Source organism: Phodopus roborovskii, unplaced genomic scaffold, assembly GCF_943737965.1.
Source record: "Phodopus roborovskii unplaced genomic scaffold, PHOROB, whole genome shotgun sequence".
Classification (NCBI taxonomy): domain Eukaryota; kingdom Metazoa; phylum Chordata; class Mammalia; order Rodentia; family Cricetidae; genus Phodopus; species Phodopus roborovskii.
The window spans coordinates 18,434,942-18,450,757 of record NW_026126585.1 but is presented as its reverse complement, the minus strand read 5'-3'; the positions used below and the strand labels follow the sequence as shown (position 1 = coordinate 18,450,757).

Below are 15,816 nucleotides of genomic sequence, written 5' to 3'. Positions count from 1 at the left end.
GCCACAGGGGTATCTAATGACCCAGCAGGTTCAGAAGAGAACTCCATACCCCCAAGCTCCTGGGGCTGCCAGGGTCCCTGGGATTGCGAAGAACAGAGTCCATGAAGCTGAGGCAAGAAGGAGGCTAGCTGTCCTGTGTTGTGACGCCCTCTGTCCGTAGGATGCCCCCTCCATCTCCTCTCCCTGGACTCAGTGGGTCAGTCCTACCAGGACTGTGGTTCCCAGGTCCACTGTAACCTCTGTCACAGCAAGCATAGGGATACAGGGATCTCATCAGTAGAACTTCAGACTTTCATGCTATGCGGGCTCCTGTGCTGCTTGAAACAGTATGCAGTACGGCGGAGCGACTCTCCAGATAATGGCTGCCTGTTGATGAAGGGTCTTGTAGAAGGTTGCAGGACCCTAACAGAATGGTATTCGAAGGCTAACTATCTTGGGTACCCCCAGTATGGTCTTTGGCAAGTCTCTTTATCTGTAAAATGAAGATGATGAGACTCTGACTCATAGGGTTTATAAAATAAATGGAGGAGTCTATGGCTGGAGGAGGGGCCTGTCCTCTGCCCTTTCACACCAGGCCTGAAGAAGACTCTCTTGAACAGCCCTTAGCTCCTGTTACCTCAGGTTCTAGAAGAGGGTCAGTGCCTCCCCAGACTTAAGGAGATGCCTATCTGGCTTCAGGTCCTGTCTCCTCTTGTGACCAGACAGTATTTGGTTTTCTTCTTCAGGCCTCCTTGCTCCTCTCTGACCCTAACCCCCCCCCCCCCCCGTTGGCGTTGGAGCTTAGAGAAGGGGAAGGCCATGGCACTGGGTGTTTTAAGGAATGTGTGCAGTAGGTCAGGGTTGATCCACATTGAGACAGGTTGACTAAGGTCTAGAACCCTGGTTCTATTACCAGCTTTCAGCTTGCCAAACCTCATTTACCCTAGTAGTCAGTAGGACCAACGTAAGAAGACTTCCTGTAGGTATAAGCATGCCAGGGTGCTGTGTGACATCGCTGTGTCCATTATTAACTTTCCTTATGCGCACAGGAGTAAACGGTGGACTCTAGTCCTAGTTTAGTACTAACATGTGCACCAGACAGACCGGGCTGTGAGAAAAACCCCGGACATACTTGCACCTTTCTCTCAAGAGTGCAGCTAAGCTCCCCCATACCTGTGAACACAGCAGAAGTTTCGGGGCACGAGGTAGTCTCCTAGCTAGACATCCCTAGGTCATTCCCTAAGGCTATGGAGTTTCTCGTGAAGGGGACAAAGACTGGGTCAGCAGCTTCCTCCTGTGCTGGGGCCACAGAGAAGTGAGAAAATGCACTGTTGGGCTTCCATCCCAGAGGCCCGGCTTCCACCCACAGTCCAGCTGCGCTGTCTCTCACCACAGGGTACTGAGAGGTCACCCCTGTTTACAGGCCCCACACATCTGTTCTGAGTCACCCATTCATTCATTTAACCAGTCGTCATTCACTAAATATTCCCGAGAGCCCACTGTGCGCACAGGACTTTGATGGCCTTTGAGGACAAGTTCAACCAAAAATGGGTTCCTGAGAAGCACAAATGAATGCATGATGAATGATGGCTGCCGATGCTAGGAAATCATGACAGCGGCGGCTGCATGAATGTGGGGAGAGGTGGAGTACCATCCTTAAAGGAGGAGGGAGCATTCTCCTTCACACGGGGTTGAGGAGAGCTGGCTTTGACCGCACACCTGTAAGTTTAGCATTCAGAAAAGGCTAAAGGGTACTAAGTTCACAGCTAGCCTGGTGAGACCCTGACTAACAACAAGATCTCTGTGTTTGAGGCCAGCCTGGTCTACACAGCGAGTCCCAGGACACCCGGGGCTACACAGAGAATATCTGTTTCTTGAAAAACAAACACCAAACGAAATAAAAACACACAGAGAGAGAGATTCCCATTTAAACCTTGGGGAAATATTCTTGATCCCTTTCTTTCGTGCACACCCACATTTAGCTAAAGACACATTCTAATGGCTCGGATGTATAGCATCGATGACTAATTCTCAAGACCACCATTGTCTTTTATCTGGATTCACCACTTCAGTCAATGTCCCCAACAACTGGCCTCCACATAAGACTCAAAGTGTTCGATCATTTCCCAGGTCTCTCCCTGACCTGCCAGTGTTAAGCCAAATGACAGGTCCTCCTATAAATACCTAACGGCCTTCCGTGCCCTGCCTCCGGGCACATCTCTTACCCTGCTTCCCGGCACATCTCTTACCCACTTTCTGCAGCTTCCCTTCCTTTTCTGCCTCTCCAACCTTTTATCCTCCTTGTCTTTCAAATGCACCAGGAATTTCTTTTTCTTTTTCTTTCTTTTTTTTTTTTTAATGTTTATTTTGTGTGTGTCTGCAGGAGCTTGGATGACAACCCTCAGGAGTCAGTTCTGCCGTGTGTGCTCTGAGAGTTGTCAGGCTTAGTGGCAAGTTCGGTTACCCACTGAGCTGTCTTGCTGGCCCCTCCTTAGCGCTTTTAAGTAGCTGGTATCTCGGGCTAATTTGCTATCTTTCCCATTTGAGTATAAAGTGCGCAAGGACGAGAGTGTTTCGTTTTGTGTTCTGCTAAATCCCCCAGCGACTATCCCAGCTGACCTGAGTGAGCCTGAGCGATGGGGAGGGGATGCCTAGTTTCACCATCAGCCATTTCCACAGTCTGTAGCATGGGGCTGAGCACATTCTGAAGTCCCCACTGAGGGACAGAGTGACATAGGGGAATGACCTGGTAGAATGACGTGGGGAGCAATAGACAGAGGGCATTCTACAGAGACGGGTGTCAGAATCTGCTTGAGAAGGGACAAGGAGGCTCATCACAGGAGGATGAGCCCAGGCAGCCTTAAAGAAAGAGCTTGCCACGCTTTGGGGTTGATGGCACCCCCAGCCCTAACTCAGGATGGATATAGGATAGGCTTGCAGGCACATGGTTGGGTTTCTAGTCCTTGTTCCCTGGATCCTGACTGTGGGCCCAGAAACAAGAATGCTGCCTGTCCCCAAACTCTGACCTGTGGGGGGCAAAGTGTGGGCTCCTCTCTCCGTCACCTTCCCTTCTCCCAAGGCCATCAGGGCAGGGACAGTCATTTCTACTTCCTTCTCTCTTCTCCCGCCTTCCCTCCAGCTCTGCTAACACTATCACAACAGACAGAGCCCCAGACTACCCCCCCCACCCTGGCTTACACCATTTCCAGCCACAAGGATGTGAGGATGTAAAGTCACATGGCATGCCTTTCCCTGGTCCAAGGCCTACATCTTCATTCCTCAGATTTTGTCAAGATATTAGACAACAAATATGGTCAAGTTACACAATCTATTTCCAGTGCAGAAATTGGGGGAAATGGGATGGCGAGCTTGTTTTAGGAGACCGAGGAACTGAAGCTATAAATGATGCCACACCATCCTCTTTCCCCACCGCCCAATAGGAACTGATGGGAACCCGCCCTCACCTAGGTTTACTGACATCATCATCACCCTCCGTCTGCCCAGCCCATTCTCCCCTGTCATCTCGCCATCCCTTGATGACCATTGGTCTCCATGCAATGAACCACTTGAGCCCTGGCATTTCTGCAAGGTAGCAAAGGGGGAAATGACCAATCAGAAGGGGCTCAGGGTTGACCTTGGGGATAGTATGATGTGACAGAACCCCCTCTTTTTAGGAACCACTGTAGGAAAGACTCTGTACATACCAGCTTTATCGACGGATGCCAGAATGGCTGTTGCCACGGCAGCAGAGCATTGTCACTATAGAAGAGGATGGTTGGGAAACTCAGGGGATGTGAAAAGAATAAAAAAGAGTGGGATAAAGGTAGAGGTGGTATTAGGGAGTATTTATTCCAAGATGCCGAGATAGTGTTTAAAGGGACCGCGACCCGGCCATGGCAAGGCCCTTTGAAGGCAGGAGAATTGTCAGTGAGTTAACTCACGACATTGTGCATACATAGTGTTTTACACCTCAGAAACCCACAGGAGGTGTGCTGTGTGGGATGGGAGGGACTTGGAAGGCAGGAAGGGGCGCTGCCTGTCTTCTAATAAGAACAGATTCCAACTTGATTTCAGCCAAAGGTCTGAGGAGTGACCTATCCTTTTTCTGCTCTGTCTTTGGACGAGAAGCAGAATTTCGGGGCTGTTTGCTGAAGGAAGAAACGGGGTTGAGATTTGGGGACTATGATATGCCATGAGAAGAGGCTCAGAGGAACAAAGAGGGTTACAGAGAAGAGGGAGAACTAAGCCATGGTGGAAGGGAGGTCAGGTCCCGGGGCAGGAGGCATCCGGAGCAAAGGGAATACAGGTGGACATAACACATGGCCTGGGGTTTCATAAAATGCTGTAGACTTTCCTACAGATACGAACACCAGAGATGAGGGGTCAAGCTAAGCCAGGCATTTTGTGTGCAGCAGCAGATATGGGTGGAAGAGCACAGTGTTGTTCAGTCAGGATGGAAATTAGCCAATTACAACCAAGAACTCGGTAAATCGGCCCACAGCTACCCTTCCCAAACTGCAGTTTTTAGTGAAGGCAACATCCCCGTGCTATTGAATCGGGGAAGTCGTGTATAAATTATGGAATGACAGTTGGATAAGAGTGAGCACTTTAGAAACGATGGCTCGTCTATAATCCCAGCACTCAGAGGGCTGAGGCAGAAGGATATCCAGTTCCAGTTGTTTGGGACACTGTTACAAGACGTCCTTTCTCTTGCTTGAACTAGGAGCTTGTTTCAGGCAGAAGTGCCAGTGTTTGTGTGTCCTATGGCCAGCCTCTACGCCAGTCACGTTCTAGGGGGTTTACCACTCAACATCCCTTTTACCAGCTTCGGATTGCTTGTTTCCTACATGGACTCACAGTCTTGGCTCTACCTCTGAGTTCCCTAAAGTCTGGACTTAGGGCCTCCCAGCACTGTGTGTGTGCCTGGCCAATCTCTGCACCCAGATCTAGTCGCTCACTGCTTTGAGGCAGTGCCTCTCAGCCTTCCTGTCATTAGAACACATACCCATGCTTTCCTTCCTGAGATAAATGTGTGTGACACTCCGTTTTCACAGGGACAAAGTTATCCTCCCAGGTCTTGGGGTGTCGGCCTTGTAGTCCCTGCCGAGTTCCTTGAGGGTAGAGTCTCCATCTTTCTTTGGATCTCTAAGGCCAGCTGAAAGCCGGCCAAACAGCCCTCTGCCTCAGTCCGGGTCCTCGAAATGTTTAGAGGCTCTCAATCCAGCTCTGGGACTGAGGATGTTAAAGGATCCTGGGCTCTAGCCAGCCCCTTGGTGTCCAGCCTTCAGCCCTCAGAGCCCTTTAACCATAAACACTTACTCTGGCACTTGGAGAGCTCCTATGACGAGACAGACATATCCAGGGTCTTTTTAATTAGTTCTGCAGCCGAGGGACCAATGAAGTGTCCTCTGAGTCCTTAGGTCTCCAAAGCCCCTTTACCTATGAAGCTAGTATTATAACCACCGTAAGAGTGTCAGGCAGCAAGAGAGCTTCAGTGACTTCCACAAGGTCATGTGATCAAGTGGGACTCAAGACTCCCGAGGGTTAGCCCCTTCCCTTGCATAGCAGCTCGCTTTTCCTGTCAACCCTGGTCCCTGTTTGGACCACCCTGTCTTGTACTGTGTGTGTCCCTTACCTTCAGGGCTTATGAGGGTGAATTGAAGGTAGCGAGAGAGAGTTTCCCTGGGGGAAAACAAGATGGTTTTATGGGAACTTCTCTCACAAATACCTTTTCTCAGTACCTTTACCTTGTACCCCCAAATCTCCTCCAGGGACACAGTTTCCCAGGCGCGGCAGGGAACCATATACCCCCATCTCTGTGCAGAAAGCAAGGAGGGAAGCTGGTGGGATCCTTTCTGTGCCCCCGGGGCTCAGCTCACAGACACCTCCCCCTCCCGAGCCAGAAATAGACACACTGTCTCCCCTCCCTCCCTCCCTCCCCTTGCGCACACTCCACCCCTCCTCCTGATTGCTCCCCGCCTTCCCCCCTCCCCTTCTTCGCGGAGGGCTGCAGCCCGCAGCCTCTCCTCGAGCTGGCTGGAGGAGTGTAGAGAGGGAGCGTGCCCGGGAGCGTGCGGCCCTCAGCGCACCTCGGCCGCCGCCTGGAGACCTAGCTGAGATCCGATCTTCTCAGCACGCCCCCGCTTTGAAGGAGCCTCCGGGCTTCCATCCTCCCTTTGCCTGATTTAAATTTTTTTTTTTTAATTTATATTCTCCCTGTCCCGCCCCTTTTTCCTCCGACCCCGCCCCATCGCCCGCTATTTCCTTGCCTTTTCCTCTTCCCGGGCTTCCTTCCCTGCAATTCTTTCCCCTTCACCCTCCGCTCGCCCCCTTGCTCCCTCCCCTTCCTCTCCCCTTCCTCCGCGGTTTCTTCCGTCTCCCCCCCACCACTCCGCCCCCTCCTCTCCCGGCGCTCCCGCCTCCTTCCCCCGCCCCGTGCCTGCAGACGCGCGGATCGTCCATGCGCTCCTGGCAGGCAGAATGCTGGGCAGCGGCGTCAAGAGCGTGCAGCCCGAGGTGGAGCTGAGCGGCGGCGGCGGCGGCGAGGAGGGCGCGGACGAGCCTCGGGGAGCCAGCAGAAAGGCGGCCGCGGCGGACGGCAGAGGCATGCTGCCCAAGCGCGCCAAGGCGGCGGGCGGCGCTGGCAGTATGGCCAAGGCCAGCGCAGCGGAGCTGAAGGTCTTCAAGTCCGGCAGCGTGGACAGCCGCGTCCCCGGTGGGCCGCCGGCCTCCAACCTGCGCAAACAGAAGTCGCTCACCAACCTCTCGTTTCTCACGGACTCCGAGAAAAAGCTGCAGCTGTATGAGCCCGAGTGGAGCGATGATATGGCCAAGGCACCCAAGGGTTTGGGCAAACTGGGGCCCAAGGGCCGCGAGGCTCCTCTGATGTCCAAGACACTGTCCAAATCAGAGCATTCGCTCTTCCAGCCCAAAGGCGGCCCTACGGGCGGCGCCAAGACCCCACTGGCTCCATTAGCGCCCAGCCTAGGCAAACCTAGCCGGATTCCTCGCGGACCCTATGCGGAGGTCAAGCCTCTCAGCAAGGCGCCAGAGGCGGCGGTGAGCGACGATGGCAAATCGGATGATGAGCTGCTTTCCAGCAAGGCTAAGGCGCAAAAGGGCTCGGGGACCGTGCCCTCAGCCAAGGGCCAGGAGGAGAGGGCCTTCCTTAAGGTGGACCCCGAGCTCGTGGTGACCGTGCTGGGAGACCTGGAGCAGCTGCTCTTCAGCCAGATGCTGGGTAAGTCTTGCCGCCCCGCCCCACCCCGCCCCTGGTTTTCTCCTGGCCGGCTGCCGCTGCCAGGAGAGGTAGGGAAAGCAAAGCCTCCTCCCTTTCCCCCTTACACTGATCACTGGCCAGGTTAGGAGGGGCATTCAGGCCCAGATGTGCAGAGCTGGCCTACCTTCAGCTGTGTAAGGCTAATGACTGTCTCAAAGATGTCGCTGATGGGAGTCTGGGCTCTGCTGTGGCCTGTCAGAGGTGAGGGTGGACAATGGGGACGGAGGGAACCATTATCCGCCCCCCCCTGAATTTTGAAGGCCAGAGTCCTAATATGGCTAAGCACAGAGAGGTTGGTAGAGACACTAGGTGAGGAGCGGTCTACGCTGGCTAACACAGCGCCCGACATTGGTAGGAGAGCATTGCTAAGAGCCCAGATCTAGAGCACAGATGTGGAGAGGGCCGATGTGAGGGCCGGTTGGTCCTTGGAGCAGGGCTGAGGCTGCACTTCCTCTGTGGATCCCGGGTGGGAGCTTGAATCGGATTTCCCGGGTGTGGGGGACCTGGCAACAAGAAGTGTCTGGGGCCAGGGAGGCAGGCGGGCAGCCAGCTGCGCGCATCTGGATATGCGCGTCCTTTTCCTCAGCCCCAAGTAACCACCACCCCCATTCCCCTCAGTGTTTTAGGGAAAGGTCTGGGCTTTTGCGCGGAGACTCCCGAGAAGCCTTTGCCCTTTGACTAAAGAAAGCCTAGCTGGCTGGCGGGAAGGGAAGAACAAAGCTTCCTCGGTGGAGGAAGCTGGAGAGCTGCTCCATTGTTCTCCAAGCCTGAACAGTCCGAGCAAAAAACCCCGAGCCAGCCCGGGGAAACGAGCTTGCTTTCTGTAGATCCCCTGTCCCCAAACAGGGATACGTGGAGGATGTGCCTGATGAGACTTAAAGAGCCTCGGAAGCTTGCACCGGCAGTACAGGGGCTGCGGGAGGTCGGCTGCGAGCCACCTTGAGTACACAGACTTGTTGCAGTGGATGGGATGTGGGTCTTCAGGCGCCTGAGCCCGGGGACCCTTACCTTCCTGGGTACCTAGCTGGTCCTCACGGGCTCTGCTGGGGGCTGGGAAGGGGCGTGTCGTGAGCGTGTGAAGGGGCGGGGCTGAGAGGAGGGTGGTGGTCCCAGTGACCCGATGGATGGAGGGAGAAGCCGGCCCCTGGAGAGTGCTGAAGGAAACCTGTTCTAACTGCTGCAGTCTTCCCGAGATGTCCCTGCCTGTGGTGTGGTGAGGGTCTGGTGAACAAGGACTGCGCTTCTGACACTGATGTCTTCTGCAGAAGCAGTCAGGAAACCGCACAAGAGGCGCAAAGGGAGGAAAACAGCCTTGTGCATTTGGAAGGGCTGCCCCCCAAATTCCGTGTGACAGAAGGGGGGATGGGGTGGGGCGCGCCGAAGGAAGGGCCAGGCAGGAGTGCCACCCTGTTGCTTGTTGCTGAGCCCCTCAGAGGCCCTGCCCTCAAGGAGCTTGCCCTTCAGTGGGCTCAGACAGACAAGGAAAACAAAACACTAGGAAGGTCGTGGAATTGTGACTGAGACATGAAGCTATCTTGGAACGAACATGGCCTGAAAGGGTGGGAGAATGGGCCGCCTTCGGATGCTTCCAATGCTTCCAGCACGGGAAGAAGATGAGCAAGGCAGGGACAGGTAGAGGGCACAGCCCCGTTTTCAAGGTCAGAGCGGCCCCTGTTTGGGGTGGGTTAGCTAATCAAGCCCTCCACAGTCAAGGCGCTTCCCCGCTGTCCATCAAAGGCCTCTTAGTTGCTTCTCAACATGGGTCACCACAGACACCCTGGCAGATGGTCAGAGAGCTGGCTAGGGGCAGGAGGGTGAGAAAAGCTGAGCTACGGTGACCGCATCCCCGCTCAGCTGTCATTTCCCCCAAGCGTGCTTCCACGAGACCCCTCCACAGTTATAAGGTGACAAGAGGCCCCTCCCTTTCTAGCTGGGCAGATGCTGGGCCAAAATGCAAGGGCCTGAGCCTGAGCTGAAGAATTCATTTCCTCCTGAATCCTCAGGTACAGCTCTTCACGGGAGACCTGAGTGGAGGGTGAGCCCACACGTGTAGAGGGGTCTGATGAAGATGGTCTGTACTGGCCCTGGGCCAGGAGAGCAGTTTTAAGAGTAGGGCTAAGGAGCTTCACTCTCAGATGGAGGAGACAGTCTGCAGAGGTTGCTGTACTGTCTGAGGTTGAGAAGATCACGGCAGGGTGGCATCAGGCCCCGGAATACACTGTGTGGCATCAGATGGTAGGGTGGCAGTGGGTGACTCTAGGCCAAGCCTTTTCCCTGTGTGAAGATGAGGTAGAGGGCACACTGACCAGGAGAAAGGGGAATAGTAGATCTGCTTGGCACCCCAGAGCCTGTGCACGCATGCCCTGGTGTAGAGCAGAGTGTCGTCTGGAGAGAATCCTGCTACAATGTCTCCTCATGGTTAAGGTCATGGAGTTTTTCGCGAGGCCAGTATCAGTTTATGTACAGTCCCTGGTGCCACCTCAGTACCAACTTCCTACGTAAATGGCAGGGCCCCAAATGAGAGCCTTTCTGGAATAAAAGGGGAGAACTGAAATCTGATCATCCCTTTCCCCAAACTCAGCTGTGGTCCAGATGATCTGAACAGACTCCCTGTCCCTTCCCTAACCCAAAAGCTGCCAAGTGATTAGGGTTCCCCCCGGAGAGCCCTGGAAACCTAGAAGGCCGAGGGTGAGCCCCAGGGGAAATAGGCCAATCCCAGTGCCCTAGCGTGATAGTCCATATGAGATAGTTTTGACACTGGAGGAAAACCATCTGGCCAGTAATATTCCCAATCCTTATCCAAGAGTCCTAAGTTCTGTTTCTTCCTCTGGGATTCAGGCTCCTTATATACAAGTGGCTCATCCTATAAGAGGGCAGCAATTAGCCCCTGTAAACATCCTGGTGGATTAAAGAGCGCTTATATTAACATAGAAGTTAAAAGTACAGTTATAGCCCAAGTCATCAGCCCTTCACCTAAAGATTCCCGCAAAGTCAGTCCGTTGACTCCCTCAAACATTCAGCTTCCCCCGCCATTCAGTCCTCTAGGAAAGAATGGACAGAGCAGAGCCACCCAGACGGCCCAAGGTCAGGGTAAGAAAGAACCCAGGATCTTAGAGTTAGTTCCCAGTCCCATTTCTTCACAGAAGGTGTCTGGCATCCAAGGAGGGGTTTCCATGACAACGGTTCTCTGCCCTCAGAAGCACAGACCAAATAGGATTGAGGAAGAAAGGCAGGAAGCTATCCATTTGTAAGGCACCGGGGGCTTTGGAGAGGAGAGCTGAGAAAGGATGGCTTCATGGATTTGCTTTCAGTGCTGTGGGATGACCTGCTTTCACATGTACTTCCTCACCCTCCCCCGCCCCGGGTGAGGAGTGGAGATGTGACTCTAGATTACAGAGCAGACACGTGTGTGTGTGTGTGTGTGTGTGTGTGTGTGTGTGTGTGTGTGTATGTGTGTGTGTGTGTGTGTGAGCATGCACGTGCGTGTCCACGCACGTGCCAGCTCTATGAGGCCTGGAAAGAGTGGACAACCCTTTCTTTTGCCTTTCCCTGAACAGTGGCATCTGGGCTAGAGGAAACTTTTGGAATTGCAGGTTGAGGGGCTTGTGACAGCACGCAGGGCCAGCCGGTTGACATGTTTGTGTGGAATAGGGGCTGACACAGGACCTTGGGGCTCAGAGCCTCCTGCCTTGCACTGAGCAGGTCCTTTCTTTCCCTGTTACATTCAGGATCTTTCCAGCCAAGCTTGGGCTTGGGTCGCCACCGAAAGATGGACAGGAGGTTCTGTTCCTCTGCACTGGCCATCACCTTGCCCTGATTGCTGAGGCTAAGGCTGGCCTCCTAAGATGACCTGGGTTCTGCATCTCAGAGTGGAAGAGCTGGATGAGGAGGTCTTAGGGGTAGGCTCTCTACCTCTGGGCAGAAGTGCCAGAGCTGCTCAGTTCCCCTAAATCATGTCCAGGATAATAGTCTTTTCCATTACTGACTGACTCCAAGCCCAGACTTAAATGAAGCAGGACTAAGCCATCTAGGACCCTGGCAGACTTTTTCTTCTTGTTTTACTCATCTGTTCCGTGCCCAAGCTACTTCTGCGTCTGTGATCAGCCATTGCCTGCCCACAGTCTTTCCCTAGCTTCTGACCCAAGGGCCAGTGGTGCTGGGGCTTCCTGGATCTTGAGGGATGGGAGGGAGGAGTGAATCTCCAGGGTGCACAGCTGGAGGTTGCCTCCAGGCTGCAGTCTCTGCGGACAGGCTAGAGCTAAGAGCAAAATCTCCTCCTCTCTGCATAGTGTGCAGCCTTCCTTTAGATTTCACAGAACCAGAGTGGGAATTGTCTAGCTGAGCCACCCACTAAGCAACGAAATTAATCCCTTTGTAGCTTCAGAGGCAGGTGGGTGTTCTGTTTACATGCTCCTAGTAACAGAGGGCTCACTACCTTCCTTTCCTGGAAAGCATTCATTGGTAGAAGGATTTCTTCCTCCCTCCCTTCCTTCCTTTCTTTTGAACTAAGATTCTGTCTTCCGAGAATTTCTACCGTGGTCCACATTTACTCTTTGCATTCTTAGAGATGAGGGCAGCCTGCCTTCCGCACCACAGAGGTTAGATGCTTATTTGAGCTGCTTCGCCTCATTTTCTCCCTTTACCCTGTCTTTTTCTTTCTTCTAAGTAAGACTTGGTGGGGAAGGAGTCTGACCTAGGTCCACCTGTTCCCCAGGCCTGATAGAGCTCCTCTTCTACCTGGATCGCAGGACCCCCATCACACCTGGCTACAATTCTTTGGCCCCTGAGATGTTGTCCCTGACAACCCCTTTCTCTCCTTTTGCAGAGCCCCGGTGTTAGCCAGCCAGAGGGGGAAATGGACGTCACCTGTTTCTCATTTGCAGAGCCAGAGCTGACCTCCCCCCACACCCTGTTGGATTACCCAGATGTAGTTGATGTCCAGGGAGCCTGCAGCATTCCCTCTCTTGCACAGAAAGGGCCAGGGCAACAGACCCAACTGATTTCCCTGGATGGGGCTGTGAACGCCTTCCATGGAGGCAGATCCCTTCCCCCACACTGCTGATTCTGTAGCGGATGATGCAGGACACCTGAACCTCCATGGTTCAGCTCCACTTTGTTCAGTGTAGTCAAACCGACTAGCAAACATCAGTGTACAGAGTGGGAAGAGGTCCCGGGAACTCCACATCGTCTCATTAGAGGTGGAGGCGGGAATGGGGTTGGACCCACCCCAGATTTTATACTCCTGGTATGTGAGATGTAAAGTGGAGAGGTGGGAAGCTCCCACTGGAGGACCACTGGGTGCTACACGCCTCTGCCTAGCCTGGCGCTACAGTGGGCAGGGGAGGCAGGGGCCATAGATTTTTCTGCAGGCTTCCAGCTCTTCCTGTCAATGCTACTGTGCATCTTGTGTTTATATACAGCACCGTTCTAGCCAAACCTCAGCAAGGCAACCAGAGCTGGGCTGGGGCTAAGGCTTGGCCCGGGCCACCCTGAAATCTATTTTAGACATCTCAATGATACATTTCGGGGCCATGGGAGTAGGTGGTTTCTCTGCAGAGCTTCTAATTTCTGGGTGACAGCTCCGCCCCCTGTATCTCATGGTGCGGCCACCCCTGTGACCGACCCGGGATGTAGGCGCGGAGAACTAGCACTTTTGTAACTATGATCAGCTGCTCCCACTGCCTGTCCCCGTGGGACCGCACAGTTGCCCGGGTTATCCACTGGGGCCCTGCTGTTGGGTATAGTTTGGAGTAGAAAGCTTGACTCAAGAGCCAGGTGTTTCCACGGCAAGCCAGCTTTATAAACCATGACCTCGGGATGACTAGTAAGACTGCAAAGTGCACAGCACATTGGGAACGGTGATATAATGGGTTTTGGGACACACAGCACAATGCCTAGGACTTGGGTGAGGTCGAGTATCGGAATGTGAACTTGGGAGTGCTCAGTGGGTCGTGGTGTGTTCCCATGGATCAGTGAGTGCACTCTCCGGTTTCCAGCACGAACGGACACACTGAAGGGGCATTTACATGTGTGTACATGTATGTACACAAGAACTGGACCAGCTCAAGAGTGTGACTTCCCCCAAACAGGCCCCCAGGCAGAGGCTGCAGGGTTCAGATGCCTGGCTTGTTTCCCAGACAAGCACTTCAAGTACTAGTTACCCTTCAGACTCTGAAGACACAAGTTTTCTTTGCCCTTGGTGACCTGCTGAATAGGCCTTTCCCTTTGGGTGAAGCTGGCAGCCATCCAGACAGGAGGTTCTGCCTTCTCTCTACAGAGTCTCCAAGGTACCATGGAGCCTACAATTGCAAGATCCCTACACTAGGGAGCTATTTCCTAGGATCCCGGTACCCAATTCTTCCCAGGCAGAAGGAAAAGGAAGCTTAAAATGCTTTACCTAATCGTGATATCATGACATTCACTGATTGTTTAGTTTCCAAGAGTCATTGTTTTTGTGTGGTATGCATCATTATTTCTTGGTATTTACAAATAGAGATTTAAAAAAAAAAAATAGGTAAGCCTTAAAAAAAAAAAATAGGTAAGCCGGGCAGTAATGGTGCACACCTTTAGTCCCAACACTCACGAAGCAAAGGCAGGCAGATCTCTGTGAGTTCAAGGCCAGCCTGGTCTACAGAGAGAGATCTAGGACAGCCTCCAAAGTCACAGAGAAACCCTGTCTTGGAGGGGGGGGGGAAGGTAAGCTACCCAAAGCCAGGAAAGCAAGTGAGTACCAGAGCCAGAATTTGATCTTAACTTCCAGGAAGTACTGCTTCCTAGAACCTCAGTCTCCCCCGCCCAATAACCATCACCCTTTTTAAAAAACGCTACTTAATTTATAAGAAAGTTATCAAGCAGCTTGTAAGGACAGAGCAGTATGCGCCTGAGATTGAGGCTTGGGCAGGCTGCTAGCTTGAGATGTGGGTGGTGGGAGCTCCTGGCCGGCTGGAGGAGAGAAGGAACAGGCTGTGGGATTGTGGCTGATGGGGATGAGTATCTGGGGCAATGGGCTCTGGGGAAACATCTGAATGAATGAGAACACATAGGGGTTGTTCCCAAAGGACCCCTCCCCAAAGTCGAATGTATCCTCCCTCCTAGGCATGGTTACCAGTGAAATTAGCTCTCCAGGGCCTCCGGGTTCTGAATCTCCTGACTGGAAGGCATGGCTCTTTGTAGCCCTAACTGAATGGGAGGCACCCAAGGATGCTTGTGTTGTTCAGCTATTGCCTCTCTCGTTACCTGCAGTTCTGGTGACATCTCCCATCATCCTACTGCCTGGGGTGCAGTCTTCCTCAGCCTTAGTCATGGAGTATTTGTGCCCTGCTAAAGGCAGACCCACAGCTCCCAGAGCTTGAACCAGACTGCCCACACCCAGTGCAGCCACAGACAGTAAGGCCATTTAGAACTACATGCTAGAGTTCCCTCTCCCTTTCCTTCCTCCTCCCTCCCCTTTCCTCATTTCCTCCCCTCTCTTCTCTCCCTCCCTCCCACTCTCATTTTTCAAGACTTCGGTCTCATGTAGCTCAGGCTGGCCTCAAATTTGATAGGCAGCTGCGGGCGAACATTGAACCAATCTTCTAGCTCTGCTGAGCTTATAAGCGCGCACCCACTACATCCATGAAAATTTTCAGTTATGTCCGACTTGAAAGCAGGTGTACACAGAGGGCAGGCCCCACTTCAGCCTCCAAATTATTTGCTTGATTCAAGAAGCCATACCAAAGGCGTTAGAAACCTATTCAAAGGAATCAGAGCTGGGCATGGTGGCGTATATTCTGTAATCCCAGGTGTTCAGGAAGTTTAGGCGGGGGGATTGACCTTGGTTTTTTGGTTGTGGCTACTATTGCTGTGATGAAACATCATGACCAAAGCAACTTGGGAAGGGAAGGGTTTACTTGGCTCACACTTCCACATCACTGTTCATCACTGAAAGAAGCCAGGGCAGGAGCTCAAACAGGGCAGGAACCTGGAGGCAGGAGCTGATGCAGAGGCCATGGAGGCTGCTGCTCACTGGCTTGCTCTGCATGCTTAGCCTGCTTTCTTATAGAACCCAGCATCACCAGCCCAGGGGCGGCCCCACAGTGGGCTGGGATCACCCACATCAATCATCCATTAAGAAAATGTCCCACAGGGTTGCCTACAGCTTGGTCTTATGGAGGCATTTTCTCAACTGAGGTTCCCTCCTCTTTGATGGCTCTAGCTTGTGTCAAGTTGACATTGAACCAGCCATGACACTTGACAACTTAGACCCTATCTCAAAAAGGGGTAGAGCGTAGGATGTGCAAAACCTGGATTTGGTCTCCATCAACACCCCCGCATAGCCCGCATATGGAGCCGGCACCCTATTCATACAACCTTGTTTGAATGAGCACGGGACAGTGCTCTCAGAGAAGATGGTCCTCCAGGAAGGGAAGGAAACAGGCCTCCCTGGGGCTCAGAGGGCCTACAGGGTGTGAGGGGACCTGTTACTTTATACTCAAGACTTCATCGTTTTCCCTTCTCTTCTCAGTTGTGGGATAGGAGCCAGGGTGTTTTGTCATGGATCATTTTGTTTGCCACGGAAT

At 53.1% G+C, this 15,816-nt stretch overlaps 1 protein-coding gene across 1 annotated transcript in view; it reads left to right on the top strand.

The window, feature by feature from the left end:
* Nav1 (neuron navigator 1) overlaps positions 1–15,816 on the top strand; it is a 220,548-nt gene that overhangs the window by 82,517 nt on the left and 122,215 nt on the right. Inside the window, exon 4 of the mRNA XM_051204077.1 lies at positions 6,425–7,219. Coding sequence (XP_051060034.1) covers positions 6,425–7,219 — 795 coding nt within the window. The remainder of the gene's footprint in view (positions 1–6,424; positions 7,220–15,816) is intronic.